Source organism: Vespula vulgaris, chromosome 2, assembly GCF_905475345.1.
Source record: "Vespula vulgaris chromosome 2, iyVesVulg1.1, whole genome shotgun sequence".
NCBI lineage: Eukaryota > Metazoa > Arthropoda > Insecta > Hymenoptera > Vespidae > Vespula > Vespula vulgaris.
In genome coordinates, this window is record NC_066587.1 from 2,346,276 (window position 1) to 2,362,166 (window position 15,891).

Below are 15,891 nucleotides of genomic sequence, written 5' to 3' on the forward strand. Positions count from 1 at the left end.
AGGAGGGGGGAGAGAGAGAGACGACAAAGAATGATCAAGCGGGAGAACAAGAAAAAGAAAGGGATACAACGAGGAAAAGGGCGGGAGGAGCAATGGAGGGATAAAGATACAACGTATTCGATGTTTTACCCCTTAGCAACGATCGTTCGAATAAAAAGACTTCTCGAAGATGTAGAAAAGATGCAACGTAGACACAATCGTCTTACGCGTCTAGATAACGCGAACCCGCGCTCATCTGTCCGCGGATGCGCATAACACGCGCGCACACACCGCCACTACGCGCTATTTACACGAACGCCAGACCCCGTCTTCTCGACTTCTCGACCTCTTCTCGTTCATCACGTTTAAACGATTTTATCGTTTATCCAAACACTGTTTCTCACTTCATTCGAACTAATTTTTAACCTAGAAACCCGTAAGTCCGACTAATGATGACGACTTTTCGACGACGAAAAGGAAGACGAAAACTCTGAGGAGGTGCGGAGCGTCTGTGGAATGCAAAAGCGGAAACGGCACCGAGGTGGACACTCTTTGGGTGCCTTTCTACGGTAAACTACTTCCTGTTGTTGACTGCTCAGTCATGTCCTAACAACTGTCCAATCAAAATTCTTCATTTCTATATATACTTTCTCTCTTTGTTATATATACACAATTTCTTATTATATAGTAAAGTGTTTTATAATGATTACTTCTTTATACGCACGTGCGATATAAGAAATGCAATTGGTTCGCTTTTTGTACTTCTATTTAAATGCAAATTGTTGCATTTTTATTTTTAAACTATCGTGCATGTAATTGGATCAGGTCCTATCTTCTTTGTCATTGGCTGCAATATAAGGACATTAACAACTTTTGCATAATTTCGTAAAATTAACTGCAAGCTTTTAAAACAAGCGTTCGTTCTATTGGTCAAATAGATCGTACATATATATGTATATATATATATAGATATATAAACATATCACACACGTATATCTTATGTATTGTTAATAATAATAATATAAAAAAAAAAGAAAACGTTAAACAATTTATATACGATCACAGTAGTGCAACGTACATATGCAATTAATGTGAAAAATTCTTTTTCTTTTCTTTTTTACCACTGCCAGCAATATTTTTGAAAAGAAAAATAAATCGATTAATAATTTGTCAAATTTTTCAATAAATTATCTAGAAATAGGAAAAACAAAATGTCTGCCACATACCTGCATATATGTGTGTGTGTCTATTGAATTGACTCGACTATTGCGCCACACACCCACGCGCGTTCATGCAACACACAGAGAAACATACGGTCATTATCCCATTTCCCACTGCAAGTTACGATATAACGTGAGCTCTGTGCTAAACGACACGGAGCTAATAAGTCGAATAAAATCGACTCGTTTGGTGCTTTTCTTTTTTTTTATTTTTTCACTGTTACTCGACAGATAAATTGTTGTTTTACGATGACATCCGTTTAAAGTTCAACTCACTACTTGTGAATAATATATACAAGGTGTGCAACGTGAAAGTTTATAATGATCAATTTAAATTACATATCGGTGTAAAAATTACAAGTATGTCTCGAATATATGTACAGACATATATATATATATATGACATGTGTAATATTTACGAGAAAAATACATGTTATATTAATTGACTCCTTTCGTTTTTTTGTAGTGTAAATGAATGACATTAGTAAATAAAAGCTTTTTTTTTTTTTTAATATTTCGTGAAATGTAACACAATTACTAGAAACAGTTTTCTCGACAGAATTTTATTTAATACTGAATTAGAAATAAAAAAAATTATATATATATATATAGGTGCAGAAAATTGGAAAATAACAATCATACGTTGATCTTTTATTTTATTAAATATTCAATCAATTTGTATTTGCAATGGTGTTGTAAATTTTGTATTTGTCTTGTAGAATTAAACGCATCCTTCAAATGGAGCGTGTTCTAAAAGCAGTACCAGCAGACTTAAGAGTAAAAATGGAGGCACTTGTGCATGATCTGACCCTTGCCCTTGAAGAAAGCAGTAACAGTGCTAACGTCAGACGTAGATGGGGTATAAGGAGGAGAGCTCGTTCTACAGGGAATATTCGTAAGTGTAAGGACATATAAAACAATAGAAAGTAATCAAATTTTGAGAACAATAAGGCGTATATGTGGATTATGAAAACAAAAGTTGGAGACGGAATGCCACCCGATCTAATCATATGACATAACATCAGTTACAGTTCGCTTCTACAAGGCATACAGAGGGTCATTACCAAGATTGTCTTTCTATAAATATCAATGTACAAGAAGTTAAATTACAGTTCACATGTAATCTTTAAATAATAGTTTAGTAAAGATTAAAAATATAGCCACTTAATAAGAATTGCATTTTTTTCCAGCATCGCTCAATATAAGTAAGCACTCGGATGACAGTTCGTCTTCTATTTGCGATATCCGCATTTTGAAAAATTCTACACCTTCTAAATATCAATCCGATAGCGATGACACGAATCAAACAAAAAGATTTGCACGGTTTTCCAACCTAAATAATGCGAGCAACATAGAGAGCGATTCTGTCAATGAAAATTTCATACCAAGGACTAACACAAGACGTAAGAGAAAGTTCAAGAAGATGGCTGTTGATTCTGACTCGAATCCATCGACGTCTCAAACGGTTACCATTATGTCGACCACTTTAGGTGGAAAAAAGCGAGTTCTTAGGAATGATTGTAAAAACAAATATGGAGCCATATGGTAATATTTTGTGATTCTACAAAGTTCCAATTAATCCTAACAAAGTTACATATTAAATTCGATTACCTTTAGGTGTGGAAAACGTAAGAGATCATGCAGAGAACGTTCTACCGATTGCGAAATGCGTTCTTTGAAACCAAACAGAACCTCGAAGTCGAAAATCCGGGGGAAAATGCAAGGTGAAGACACCGTAGATTGCTCTCGTATATCGAGTTCAAGTATTTCTTCTAGCGATTCCGAAAATGGTATAATCACAAATGACGAGGATCGCGAAGGTAAAAGAATCGTAAGAAAGATCGTAAGAAAAAAATTATTATTGCGATACAAAATTGTCGTGCGAAAAAATATTATTGTGGTACTTCATTATCATTCACTTTTCATATCTTAGGAGATGACGAGCAATCCGATTGGATAGTGGAATCAAATTGGTGGGACGATGGAGATAGCACGAGTGAAGATAAAATAGGAACAGATTCGACATTCCAAATGATATTACATGGTAGCTTTGAACACTCTACCGATGAAAGCAGAAAAAGGTACAGACAAAGAGTTAAACGAATTCGCGAAGGTCTCACTGGTAGAGAAATTCGCGCTGGTCGGCGTCACGTCGACAATAAACCTGGATATTCTATAATTACTTCGGCAAATGAGAAAGTATCAAGATTTCTACAAGATCCAACTCAGAGTGAACTTAAGTTACATCCTATGCGTCAAGCTGAACGGGAGAAGCTGCGTCGTCTTGCAAATTTATACAGTTTAAGTTTGAAAGGTGATTTAGGTTGCCCAATATTATATAAAACGCGACATACAACTCAAGCTGTATGCGTAGATCAAGTATCGTTAAACAGATTCTCCGATTACAAAAGATTAAGGAAGACACCTCCAAACTCACCTAATCCTGATTCACTGATGCAGTGTCAGGAACAACATATTTCTAGTACAAGTTTTGGTTCACAAATTGTACAACAAACGCAAGATACCATGCCGCTGCAATCTATAAGTTTTCCACAGTTCGAGTGGGATTCTAACAATATGGAAATTGAGATACATGGAAAGCCAAAGTTTCAAGACTTTGGACATTCAAAGTCCAGTTAAATTATGTGTTCCTTTTTATTAGTTTGTTTCTCAATATTTATATGGACGATTAACCTGCTTTCTATAAATGAGATTAGTAGATATTCTAGAATTGATGTATTATAACAACATTAAATTTCGTACGGAACGTATTATAGACTTTTGCGGACGAAACTCGTCCAAAAATTGACATTTTATATAGGATTTATCATTCTATTGTAGTTCAGCTTTAAAATGTCTATATGAATTTATATACATGTATAAATTTGTACAAAATATGAAATAATGAATAAGTTAATTTGCTGCGTATAGAATGAGTTTCATGATTCTGAATGTAAATAACAATTTGTACTTTTTTTATTAGTCTAGTAACAAAAATCCTTAACTCGAAGATTAGAACGTGTGAATCACCTGTTAATACTATACATTATATAAATGTAAAAAAACAACGATTAAAAAGGGCATCTTTTTTTTACAACAATTAAGGAAACAATCATTGGAATGATTTCTTTGAATATTACAGCATTTGTTATAATGTGTTATACGCAATCAATGACATGTTAAAACTTAATTTAAAAAATGTATCTTACATTAAAAATCATATTTGAATAGTCCAAGCACAATAGATTTTTTTTTAACATCGGGACGAATGCGTGTCTGTAATAATATAATAAAAACTTAATACACACTACTCGTATTTTAAAATATCAAATTTATATCTACAATTCTCATGACATTCGATAACATGTAAATGAAATACAATATTTTAATATTTTAACTTCTCCTATAGTAAGGTTATATAATATTTCAATGCGCTTTATAAATCGAACATACATTTTTCTCCAACATTAATTTCGTCCCAGTTTCTTTTCAGCTGCTAATACATTTTCATTGGCAATTATTTGAAACTCTTGGAATCGTTGCGAGACTCTTTGATTCATTTTTAAATACTTTTCCATACAATTAAGCGCACATTTTTCCTCCTTCGCTTTTACATCTCGTGTAGTAAAATCAGTTATGCAGTCGATAAAACAAATCTCTGATAGTTTATTGTACGACATTATGAAGTCTTTAAACTATAATTATATAAATATAAGAAATTATTTTTTAATATTAAAGAAATAATTGTAAAAACGTAAAGATGATATTAATCTTAAAGTAGATCTTTACATTGAATAAATACATACAGACTTGATTTCTTCTGCATTAACTTCAGCAGGAACTTGCATAGCCATAGTATTTAATGAATTTATTTATATACTTCTTAATCGAAGATTGATATTGACGTAAGTAAATTTTAGGTTAGAATTTATTGTATACAAGTGGGCACATGCTCAGATTACACAACACGAATCCATATCTAAAGTCCTCTTAGTATTTATCATTGGAACAAACCAATCAGAATCAGGTTCAATACCATGCCAAAAGCAGTAGCCAATCAAATTACTTCATATTATAGGTAAGTTTCTATTAATTTCTATCTATAGCTTTTGTGACGTAATAGAATGAACCAATTAGAAACAGAAAGATTTCAGAAAGAGAGGGAAAGAAAAAATGTGTTACACTTCGCAGTGTTGTACTATATTACTTCTAAATTCGTGTTAAATATTATTGTAAGTTGTATAAAAGTGAAAAAATTCTTCCGTGCGGAACGAAACAACTTGATCTAAGCTGTTAGAAGGTAATTTTATTAAAAATTTATGCTGTTAAATATAAAATATATACAAAATATTTTAAGACGATATGAATAAAAAATCGTTATTTTTATTGTTAAAATTCTTAACTTTTTTTTTTCTTTCTTTTTTTTATATATATAAGACGATACAACAGAACGTATTAGTTTAAGGAAAAATATAAAATAAATTTTCAAAAATATAAAATTATATTATTTGAAATTTATATATCTGTATTTTTTCGTATTTTTCTCAAACATATATCTGCGATAAATTGTCTCAACGGCGGAAACGTATTGAGAACAGGTGACGAACGAACGTCTCTTTTGAAACCTGATTATTCAACCGTTTCAATCGTTAGAAATTAAGACAGAAGTGTTAGTTGGATATTTAAATTCTTTATTTACATTTTTTATTTATATTGACGAGATTATAATTAAATCATATAATTTGTTTAATAAAATATTGTTAATATTTTTGTCAAACTATTGTGACGATCGAACAACGAACACGCGCGTTTTTAATTGGAAACTTATTATAACGACAGATGGCGCCACCAGAGAGTGTTTCGTGACTTCGATTTCTATATTTATGTAGAATTGGCGCCATTGGCGCCACGAACGATATTCTTGCATGGATCTTGATTAAACAAATTACAGACTTTGTTTATACAAAATAGAAGATATAATTTTTATTAAAAATATATAAACTTAATAAGATTGCGATATAAAACGTGACTTTATCTAAGTTTCTATGTTTACGATGACTCGATCGCGCCCTCTTCTTGCCGCGTCGATAAAGTAGAAATTATCGATCCGTCACAGTTTCTAACTTTCTTAACGTACAACGACCTGCATTGACTAGATCATTCTCTTTTTTTTTTTTTTTTAATTTATTTAAAAATAATATCGATCTTTTTCAATTATTTCTAACCAATAAATTTCAGATGTCTATATTGTGAAACGATGTATATTTGAATATTTTTCAGTGAAATTTATCGAAAGTGTTAATCGTCATTTCGGAAGAAGTTGGAAAAGTGCAATCTTATTACGAGAAAAAGAAAAGAAAGAGAAAAGTATCAGAGGGAAATGTCATCGTCAAAAAAAAAATTAAAAATGTTTTCTCTCAAAAAATTTGAAACGATGAAAGAAAGAGAAAATAAAATCTACGTTGAATCCATGAACAGCGAAAGTTACGAGGAACAAACCGATCCTATCACGATTCTACGTAAGGAAATTCAAGATTGGAGGAATCATAAAGAGTTTAATGATATGGACGACGTTTATACTACAAGCAGCAAGAAAAATGATCTGCCCGAATCACAGAATGAAAATATTTACTCGAACGACGACGTAACGTAAGTAGAAAATATTTGTATATTGTTGGGTTTTTCTCTTTTTCTGTTTTTTCTCTTTTTTACTGTTTATATTACTCCAAAGTTTGTATCATCTTTTTTTCTACCAAGAGAGATAATCCGTATAGTAATCTATAATACGTATGATAACATACGATTACACAAGTAGCATTAAGTTGATTAAAATATGTATATACATATTACAAGAGATATGGCCGCATTCGTGATACTTCTAAATAGAAAATATTTGATTTTTTTTTTCTTTCCTTTTTTTCATGTTTGTTTTCTTCAAGATTTGTATCGTCATTTTTTTCTACCAAGAAAGATAATTCGTATAATAATCTATAATGTGTACGATAAAATATGGTTACACAAGAAACATTAAATCGCGAGAAATATAACAGCATTCCTAGCACATTTAAATAGAAAATATTTGAATATTTTCCTTTTTGGTTTTTTTTTTTCTGTTACTGTTATTTTATTCCAAAGTTTGTGACATTTTCTTTCTACCTAGAGAGATAATCCGTATTGTAATCTATAATACGTAAGATAATACGATTACACAAATAGCATTGATCTCTATAAAGTCGATTACTATGCACATACATGTTCTAAGAAGTATGGTCGCGTTCGTTGCACTTTTGAATACGTGCCAATTTACAAAGATGTATTTGGATTGTAATACAAAATTTAGTGCAAATAACGATTAAATATCAAAAATAAGTTTGATCATATCGATATCGTTGACGATATATATTTTCAAAAATATCGATTATTATTTTTTTAAGAACGAACGATGCAAACAATACCACGAAAAGTGAAAGTTCATTAATATGATTCTTGATTCTTTTTTTTTGTAAGATATGCACAACATACACACATATGCCATTCATACATTATATGTGCTAATAATAACTATGATGATAATAACTATATAATGTAATAGCGATAACTTATTCGAGAAACGATTTATAGTGACAAAGTTCGAATCAGTGATAACATCATAGTGCATTTATAGTGTATTTATAGTGCATTCATAGCACGTTTATAGTGTAGTTATTTATTTTCAAGATATATCGAGGTAAGTATAAGAAATATATTACGAATCGAATGAAATATGTAAATATTTTTTGATAATAATCACATTTTGATCGAATAGGACAAATAAATCGATAGAACGATATATGATCTAACTTTCGAAGAAAAATATCGATCGAACTCGATAACATTGTCGATTGCCAACTCGAAGAGAGTTCAAGTAGGTAGTAGCTCTTACGTAAATAAAAAAGCGATTAAGAAAGAAACAGGACCGTTCGTCTTCGTTCGGGTATAGGTATAAAACGTGCGAGAAAGAGAGAGAGAGGGAGAGAGAGAGAGAGAATTACTACGTCATTCCGGAATTTTCGAAAGTTTTGTCGAACCGGTTTCCAAGTGCCACATATATACGGATACATAATCTCGTCTCGCGTTCCTGGCGTGCACCTACAATCTTCAAATCCTCGGTACTTAACACACATACTTATATATCTTTTTATTCAATCGCGCGTATTTATCGATTTCTAACCTAAAAATTTTAATCGGCGAACAAAGAAAAAGAAAAAATATTACGAGAAATATCCAAAATCAATTTTATTCTCATTATATTTTCATTTTATTCGATGTTTATTCTTGATACATACAAGTTATCGTATATACAATTTAGAGGTTAAGTAAATTTATTTTCTTTTTTTTTTCGAGCTATCAAAAGCTCTCACCTTCGTTGAAGGAACATAACGAATAAAGCATGACAATGAGCTATGAAGTGTTGTAGGTTAGTGAGAGAACAATAGTCGCCCTAACCTGCTAATGGGCCACATGTGTATGCCGTACGCATTACATAGAGATACGTAAAAATATTTTCGGCGATGTATATGTGCCTTGAATAAAAATTAACCCCCCCGCTGGCGTTGTTCGATTCGACTCTCGTTCCTGTCGTGACTAAATTTCATATCGGTTCCTCTTATCCGACGACCTCTCTTTTACTTCCACGCCTCTCGCTCCTCTTCCTCTCATTCCCCCTCTCTCTCTCTCTTTCTCTCTCTCTCACACACACACACGCATTCCATGCACGCACACACAAACATTCATGAGATCGGCACGTGTTGCATTCCCTATCGCGAGTGCTAATTCATGTATTATATCGTTTGAATTTGTTGATACTCGTATAAATATGCTCTAGTTAAAAATAAAGAAAAGAAAAGAAAAGAAAAAAACAACACGTAGGAACAAACATATTTTTGTGTAGAGTGCACTTGATCGATGACGATCTCGAGCATGATAAACGTATAAGAAGCCTTCGACATGTTCAAGGTCTGCAGGGCATCGAAACGGCAAGCACCGCGTCCAACTCACTCGAGTAACGATGTAGGTTAGGTTCCCAGCGGTATATGTCGCAAAAATCAACATTCTCGCGAAGCCGGAGTTCGCAAAAAGTATATAAACCGGTTTGCCTCGTAAATGGCACATGAGCGTGTGAACGAGAGATAAAGAGAGAGAGAGAGAAGGAAAAGATGCAGAGAAGTCAAAAAGACAAAAGAGAGAGATGCATAGAAGTCAAGGAGTAGATAGGTATATTTTTATCTTTAGTTATTTTTAAACAATTTTTTTTTTCTTTTTTTTTCTTTTAACGTTCCATATGTGTATATATAATTATGTGTATATATATATGTGTGTGTGTGTATATATATGATTACACACACACTATAAAACACAGTAGAGATAAAAAACGTTCGTGAAATTATCTCACAGTAGTATTAGTTATTACACGAAACGATACGTTTATCGCATACAATCGGTATAATTTGGAAAATACTCGTCGATGGCGCTGAAATCGCCGTGATAACGTTTAAAATAGAAGTCATTAGAGTTAAAAAAAGATAGAGAGAGAGAGCGAGAGAGAAAAGGAACGAAGAAAAAAATAAAAGGAAAGAAAAAAGATTCCCGACAACGCTGAAAATGATACCATAAGACATCGTCATCACGTTCACCGATATAATAATCGCATAACCGCGCACGTTTCGTCGTCGTCGTCGTCGTCGTCGTCTCGCGTTGTCCATGCTTTTCGCATAATATTACACGGCGAGTAAACGCAACTGCCGTGCGCGCGCGTGACGTCACTTCTGCGTCGGCAACGTCGGCGGAAACGTAAGTTTTGCGAAGAAAACACGCAGTACCGACGGCTGCTCGCGTAATGGCTGCTTGACCAAGGTCAACGTTCTCTTCGTCAATCGGACGAAAATTTGTCACGTGCATCGAAGAGAACTCGTAACATTTGTTTTCCTTACGCGGATAGATTTTTGCCGGATAATAACGAATGCATTATTTTGTTAAATTTTTTTCTAATTTTTCTTTCCTTTTAATTGTCCCTTCGAGATATTTTATATCGATAATAAAATTTATAGAGATAGATCGATCGATCGTCGTCCCGCTAAATTGAACGTTCGGCGAAAAAAATGGCGAAGGAGGTTAAAGGCAAAGAGGAAGGAAAGAAAGAGAAAGAACGTGCTCGTTCGAAAAGAGTAAACTCGATCGTTTTTTCTGTTTGATTTTTTTACATAACCCGATCATCCCGTTCCCCGTCGGTTCTGTCCGCGTAACGCTGACGTCAGCGGTACTCGGGCATCGCGCCAGTCAACCGTCGACGACGAAGGAATTCCTTCTCTTTGCGAAGAAAGCGCGAAGCGCCGAGAGCAGCCGGCTACGCCCGATCGAGAGACGGTCGCGCGATACGACGAGATACGACACGACACGACGCGACGCGACGCGACACGACGGGACACGACGGGAGGCGAAAGGGTGTAGAGACGCGCGACGCGACGCGACGCGACGCCGTCTTCTTGCGAGACGGCAACGCTGCACAACGTTCCTCTCTTCTCTAGGTTCAAGGGTACGGAACGGAGATCGCTCGTCTTCTTCTTCTTCTTCTTCTTCTTCTTCTTCTTCTTCTTCTTCTTCTCCTCCTTCTCCTTCTCGTTCTCCTTCTCCTTCTCCTCCTCCTTATTCTTCTTCTTCCTACGATCTATCTACGTATATGTGTACATGTACATGTACATGTACATGTATATGTATACGTACGTATGTATGGATATATGTATGGACGGAAAACAATCGGGGGAGAGCCCGAGGAACGTTGGGGTGCCGAGTCAGTCCGCTTTTATCCAACGGGAAACTTCTCGAACGTGCTTGCGCTTACGTGCATTCCTCCATTCCTTTTGTTGTTGTTTCTGTTCTTGTTTTATTTTATTTTTCTTTCGTTCCTTCTTTCTACTTTATCATACCGTCACGAGATCGAAGCTTTTCAATTGGCTGAATAATGTCGATAAAGAAGATATGTATAAGAAATGACCAGGCAAGAATTTTAATCGCCTTGAAACATTGTCAGTTTTCTTCTTTCGTTCAAATTTTTTGATAGTCGTTAATACGTACGCCGTTGTTTGTACATATAATATTACGTTGATGAGATTTTTAAAAGATGATAGATCCTTGGATTTGGCGAAAAGTAGAAATAGAATCGAATAACATGACGTGATGATTTGAACGATGATATATATATATACATATATATACACATACATACATACATATATACATATGTACTTATTTGATTTATTAGGTTTGGTAAAATAATGGGATCTATCAAATAAAATATGATTAAACATGATCAAATGAATTATGACATAAGATTATATATGTTTCAAATTTAGGGATACAAGGATTATAGTAGTTTCTTAATATTACGTGCATATATATATACACACACACACATACACATATCTATGGTAAAAGAGGCAATGCAGAGGAAAATGCAAAAATCTATGTGGAACCCTAGGTAAATCGATTCCTTTGTCGAGTCGCACGTTATACATTGCGCATTCATAGTATAACATCTGCTTAATCGTACAATAGTCCCATCAGAGAGAGAGAGAGAGAGAGAGAGAGAGAGAGAGAGAGAGAGAGAGAGAGAGAGAGAGAGAGAGAGAGAGAGAGAGAGAAAGAGAGAGAGAGTACGTTCCGTTGGATCCTTTATTGCGTCTCAAAGAGCATAGAGCTCAGAACTGAAAAGGGGTCCCTCCAAAATCTTTAAGACGGTACAAAACATCTGTCCCTTTTCCGTAGTCGCATAGAAAAAGAGAGGAGGTTGCGTGTGACCCTTCCCCCTTTTTTCTCGTAAAGGGAACCCAAAAGTAGGGTTTTATTGTGATCGTCAAGTAAAACAGGAAGCGCGATGACTGACATCTGCTTTACGTCACGTACTATTTCTTAAGAAGAAATCTAAGATTGCCATGACAGAATTATTTTTAAGATTATAAGTTCATATAAGTTCTAAAGATGGAAGGAAAAAAACAGTTGCAAAAAAAAAGAACGAAAAAAAAATTGAAAAATAAAAACCATTCCCTCTTTCTTTTTTCTTTTTTTTTTTTTTTTTAGTCCAATCGAAACTAATTACATCATTCGGATAGATAGATCATCGATCGATGAATGTATCAATTATTAACTTATATAAATACCTAAGAAGTAAACAACATTTAATAGCGTCCTTGTAAAATTTTTTTTTCAAACGTGAATATGAAAATAAAATATCATTATTTTATAATACTACGACGATAAAAGAGCGTTATATGTTAACAAAAATGAAATATTTTATATAATAATCCAAATATTTGACGCAGCCCTTATCAATTTTGGATTAACAAAGGAAATCGTCAGCCTCTTTAGCTCAGTGGCAGAGCACTGGTCTCGTAAACCAGGGGTCGTGAGTTCAAACCTCACAGGAGGCAATCTTTTTTTTGCCGTTACTTCTCCTTGGTTTGTTTCATATGTTGGGTAAATTACGATAAGCGAAATTACGATAAGTAAGTCTCTCGTGATATTTTTCCAAATTTCTTTTTATCGAATCTTCGTGTTTTTTTTTGTTATTTAAAAAAATAAATTCCGAGTATAAAGTGTTTCCAAAGAAATTTATATATATATATACATATACACACACACCATATATATATATATATTTATTAATTCGAGAACGAAATCGTTGACGCGTGTATCATGTGCAATTTTTAATTAAATGAATAAATAAATAAATAAAATAAAAAACATTTCTGGCAGTATTAAATCGGCAGGAGGAAATAGAATAGATAAAAATATAGGAATAATTAAAAGGTGCCTCTTGGATACATAGCAATCTCGAATTCTGTCTGCGCACTAGAGTCTACAAATGCGAGCCACGTAACGCGAACCCGTGCGTTCTCGATATTCAAGAGTTACACTCGGCGGCGGCGGCGGTGGCGGCGGCGGCGGCGACGAGCAATGCTGTTTCCGTAAAATGTCTGCAAAGTGAAAAGGCTTCGAGAGCGAATAGTTCGGAATTTTCAAATATCTCCTTTAAACTAATCAAAGTTGCGATACGAAATTTCAAACGATTACGTGGCATTAGCGTCGACTAGATTAAATTAACTCACGTTTATATCTATTTACATTTATATACATATGTACTATGCATGTTTATTTTGAAAGATGATGAACGATCGATGATACATTAACGTACTCTCCAACATGCATACATACACATATCGTTTGACAAAAATTAACGTTTGAAAATCGATTCCCTTCGAAAAGAAAAATGAAAAGAAAGAGAAGAGAGAAGAAAAAATAATAATAATAGTAGTAGTAGTAATAATAAAAAAAAAAAAGGAAGATATCACGTAATTTCCCATTTGTTTGCGCTTTCCGTGAAAAGCTTACGTCGCAGCACAGGCTCGCGCTTCTACAGACATATACATAGACATACACACACGTACGCACGTACACGGAATAACGTGCACACATATATATGTGTACACGTAGCGATAAAGACGCATTACGGTAGCGCGTAGTAGAAACGTGAGATGTATACCGTCGTTCTCATTCACGTCGAAGCATTCGCTGCACATTCTCTCACCGCTAGTATTCCAGTATTCCACGGCGTGCTCGGGCGCCCTCGGAACTACGGGGCTTACGTGACGTGCATCGCCGTCGATGGGTCTTTTGAGAAAGGCGCCTTGCCTTCCTTCCACTCCACTCCATTCCACTCCACTCCACTCCACTCCACTCCACCGACTGCTAAATTTTCTACGATAACACAGACTTTCTATCTCTGATTCTGATGCCAATTCAAAAACAAAAAATATTTTTTTGTCTTTTTATTTCTTATTTCATTTATTTATTTATATATTTTTTCTTTCTTTTCTTCTTCTTTTTTTTCCTTTTCTTTCGAATACATTTTCTATAACCTCAATCTTTCCTTTTTTTTTTGTTTTTTCTTTAATTTCTTTTTCTTTTTCTGTTTTATCTGCATAAGTGCATACGTTGCAAATGATATAATATGAGACATACTATATCTTTATATTATGTATAGTATATATATACGTACGTACGTATGTTATATGTAGCATAGAGTGGGTCGAATCTCCTTAGGTGATTTTTCAAAATCAATTACTCGATATTTCTAGACTTTTTAGGTTAATTATTTATTTAATCTTTTTCTTTTTTATCAGATTTTAAAAACCTAGGAACTATCCGTCTACTCTGCATATACATATATCTCTAAATAATACTGTACTACAATATAATATAAATATATATATACTATTAAAACTATAGTATACCAAGTATACATATGTATAACTTATATTAATGAAACATTAACTTCGGAAAAAAATAAAAATCATTGATTCGACATAACAGAAAGAAAGAAAGAGAAAAACAGAGAAAAACAGAACATTTACAGTATTCTTAATCTTTATAGAAGACAAGTTGTATACTTGTTCGTATCGCAAGGTACGCGATAAAAGAGTCTTATCTGAAAGAGTAGGACGGTACGTCAGTCTTCCCCCTCCTACTGTACCCCCTACCCATCCTCTTGCTATTGCCCCCACCCCCTCGGCCCCTTTCCGCACAGGGTTACGTTCCCGACGTCGCTTCATTCCCGGTCTGCTCTCCCGAGTCTTCGTTCCCGACGATCGTCGAGGGGAAAATTATCGGTATCGACACGCGAGGACAACGTGACTCTTTCTCACTCTCCCTCATTCGTTCGCGTTCGCTCACTCTCACTATCTTTCGTTGTATTTCTCTCTCTCTCTCTCTCTCTCTCTCTGTCTGTCTGTCTGTCTGTCTCTTTCTCTCTTTCTTTCTCTCACTCCTTCTTAGGAAGCAAGCTCGATCGATACGAACGTGTTCTTCTTTTTTCCCATATATATGTGTATGTATGTATATACGTTATACATCGAACGAACAAGAAGTACTTACTTATTTACATATATATCTATATCCTACGTATTTACTTTCCATGTTTCGTTTATAATATGTATTTCAACGATCAGAAGAGATCAAGACATCGAGAGATTAATATTACTCTTCGTCTTATAGGTTAGAAGAGATATTTACTTATTGATATGCATATATATATATATATATATATTCCTTTTTTATATTTATTTCTATGCATATTTATTTGCAAAATTCTTTATATTAAAATATTACATAATATTTTGATATGTAAGAGTATAAATTATGAATACGTTTACTAAGTATCTTTCTTTTTCCTTTTTTTATTCACTTTGCGAAAGAATTCTTTGCAACTGACACAATAAGATAAGAAGCTACGAAATGTGCTTCGCCTTTGCGATTATCATATTATTGATAACGTTATCTATGTGTGTGTGTAAATATATATATATATATAATCTATCTATTATGTGTTAACGTTATATTTATATACATGTAAATTTTGTCACATTCGTAAAAATATGTTACAAAATATTTATTTGCTTATTTATTTTTCTTTTTTCTTTGCTATTAAAAAATTCATCTTACGATATATGCATACATACATACATACATACGTACGTACGTACGTACATACGTACGTATATACGTACACATATACATATAATGAATAATAATGGAAAAATTTTCAAAGATAAAAGAATAAAGAAAGGAAGGAAGAAATAAAGAAAAGAAAAGAAAACCTTTT

General features: G+C 33.8%; 3 protein-coding genes, 1 long non-coding RNA gene and 1 other non-coding gene across 13 annotated transcripts in view; 3 read left to right on the top strand and 2 right to left on the bottom strand.

The window, feature by feature from the left end:
- Positions 1 to 406: 406 nt before the first annotated feature.
- On the top strand, positions 407 to 4,509 carry LOC127072830 (G patch domain-containing protein 2). 6 transcript variants are annotated; one of them, XM_051013606.1, is made up of 6 exons: positions 407 to 548; positions 1,919 to 2,100; positions 2,225 to 2,290; positions 2,390 to 2,744; positions 2,817 to 3,019; positions 3,133 to 4,509. In XM_051013606.1, exons 1-6 carry the CDS (start codon positions 496 to 498, stop codon positions 3,837 to 3,839), a joined length of 1,566 nt encoding a protein of 521 aa, XP_050869563.1. In that variant the 5' UTR covers positions 407 to 495; the 3' UTR covers positions 3,840 to 4,509. The 6 variants fall into 6 exon arrangements, with proteins under 6 accessions (XP_050869563.1, XP_050869564.1, XP_050869565.1 ...); XM_051013607.1 differs by having other exon boundaries at positions 1,919 to 2,094; XM_051013611.1 differs by lacking the exon at positions 407 to 548 and adding an exon at positions 1,350 to 1,498.
- Positions 3,836 to 5,271, bottom strand: LOC127072871 (mitochondrial import inner membrane translocase subunit Tim9). Of its 3 annotated transcripts, none has more exons than XM_051013694.1 (3): positions 4,989 to 5,271; positions 4,653 to 4,894; positions 3,836 to 4,475 (listed from the first exon to the last, which is right to left on the bottom strand). In XM_051013694.1, the coding sequence occupies exons 1-2, from the start codon at positions 5,001 to 5,003 to the stop codon at positions 4,667 to 4,669; spliced, it is 243 nt and encodes an 80-aa protein (XP_050869651.1). In that variant the 5' UTR covers positions 5,004 to 5,271; the 3' UTR covers positions 3,836 to 4,475; positions 4,653 to 4,666. The 3 variants fall into 3 exon arrangements, with proteins under 3 accessions (XP_050869651.1, XP_050869648.1, XP_050869649.1); XM_051013691.1 differs by having other exon boundaries at positions 5,006 to 5,214; XM_051013692.1 differs by lacking the exon at positions 3,836 to 4,475 and having other exon boundaries at positions 4,511 to 4,894; positions 5,006 to 5,221.
- A 67-nt stretch (positions 5,272 to 5,338) lies between these two features.
- The window catches only part of LOC127072817 (uncharacterized protein PF3D7_1120600-like), a 42,604-nt gene continuing 32,051 nt past the window's right edge, over positions 5,339 to 15,891 (top strand). For both annotated transcript variants that reach the window (XM_051013566.1, XM_051013567.1), the window contains exons 1-2: positions 5,339 to 5,499; positions 6,480 to 6,848. In XM_051013566.1, the coding sequence (XP_050869523.1) occupies positions 6,580 to 6,848 (269 nt within the window). In that variant the 5' untranslated portion in view covers positions 5,339 to 5,499; positions 6,480 to 6,579. The remainder of the gene's footprint in view (positions 5,500 to 6,479; positions 6,849 to 15,891) is intronic.
- LOC127072875 (uncharacterized) lies at positions 8,460 to 14,791 on the bottom strand. The gene is made up of 2 exons (XR_007785603.1): positions 13,774 to 14,791; positions 8,460 to 13,207 (listed from the first exon to the last, which is right to left on the bottom strand). It is a non-coding gene; the product is annotated as an uncharacterized LOC127072875 (long non-coding RNA).
- Trnat-cgu (transfer RNA threonine (anticodon CGU)) lies at positions 12,590 to 12,661 on the top strand. Its single transcript has one exon. It is a non-coding gene; the product is annotated as a tRNA-Thr (tRNA).

Excerpts from the sequence above, each read along its gene's own strand:
- LOC127072830 (XM_051013606.1), top strand. The coding sequence starts at position 496 with ATGCAAAAGCGGAAACGGCACCGAGGTGGACACTCTTTGGGTGCCTTT. Across the intron at positions 549-1,918 it reads TCTTTGGGTGCCTTTCTACG|AATTAAACGCATCCTTCAAA; the intron begins GTAAACTACTTC and ends TTTGTCTTGTAG. Across the intron at positions 3,020-3,132 it reads AAATGACGAGGATCGCGAAG|GAGATGACGAGCAATCCGAT; the intron begins GTAAAAGAATCG and ends TTCATATCTTAG.
- LOC127072871 (XM_051013691.1), bottom strand. The coding sequence starts at position 5,053 with ATGGCTATGCAAGTTCCTGCTGAAGTTAATGCAGAAGAAATCAAGTCT. Across the intron at positions 4,895-5,005 it reads ATGCAGAAGAAATCAAGTCT|TTTAAAGACTTCATAATGTC; the intron begins GTATGTATTTAT and ends ATATAATTATAG.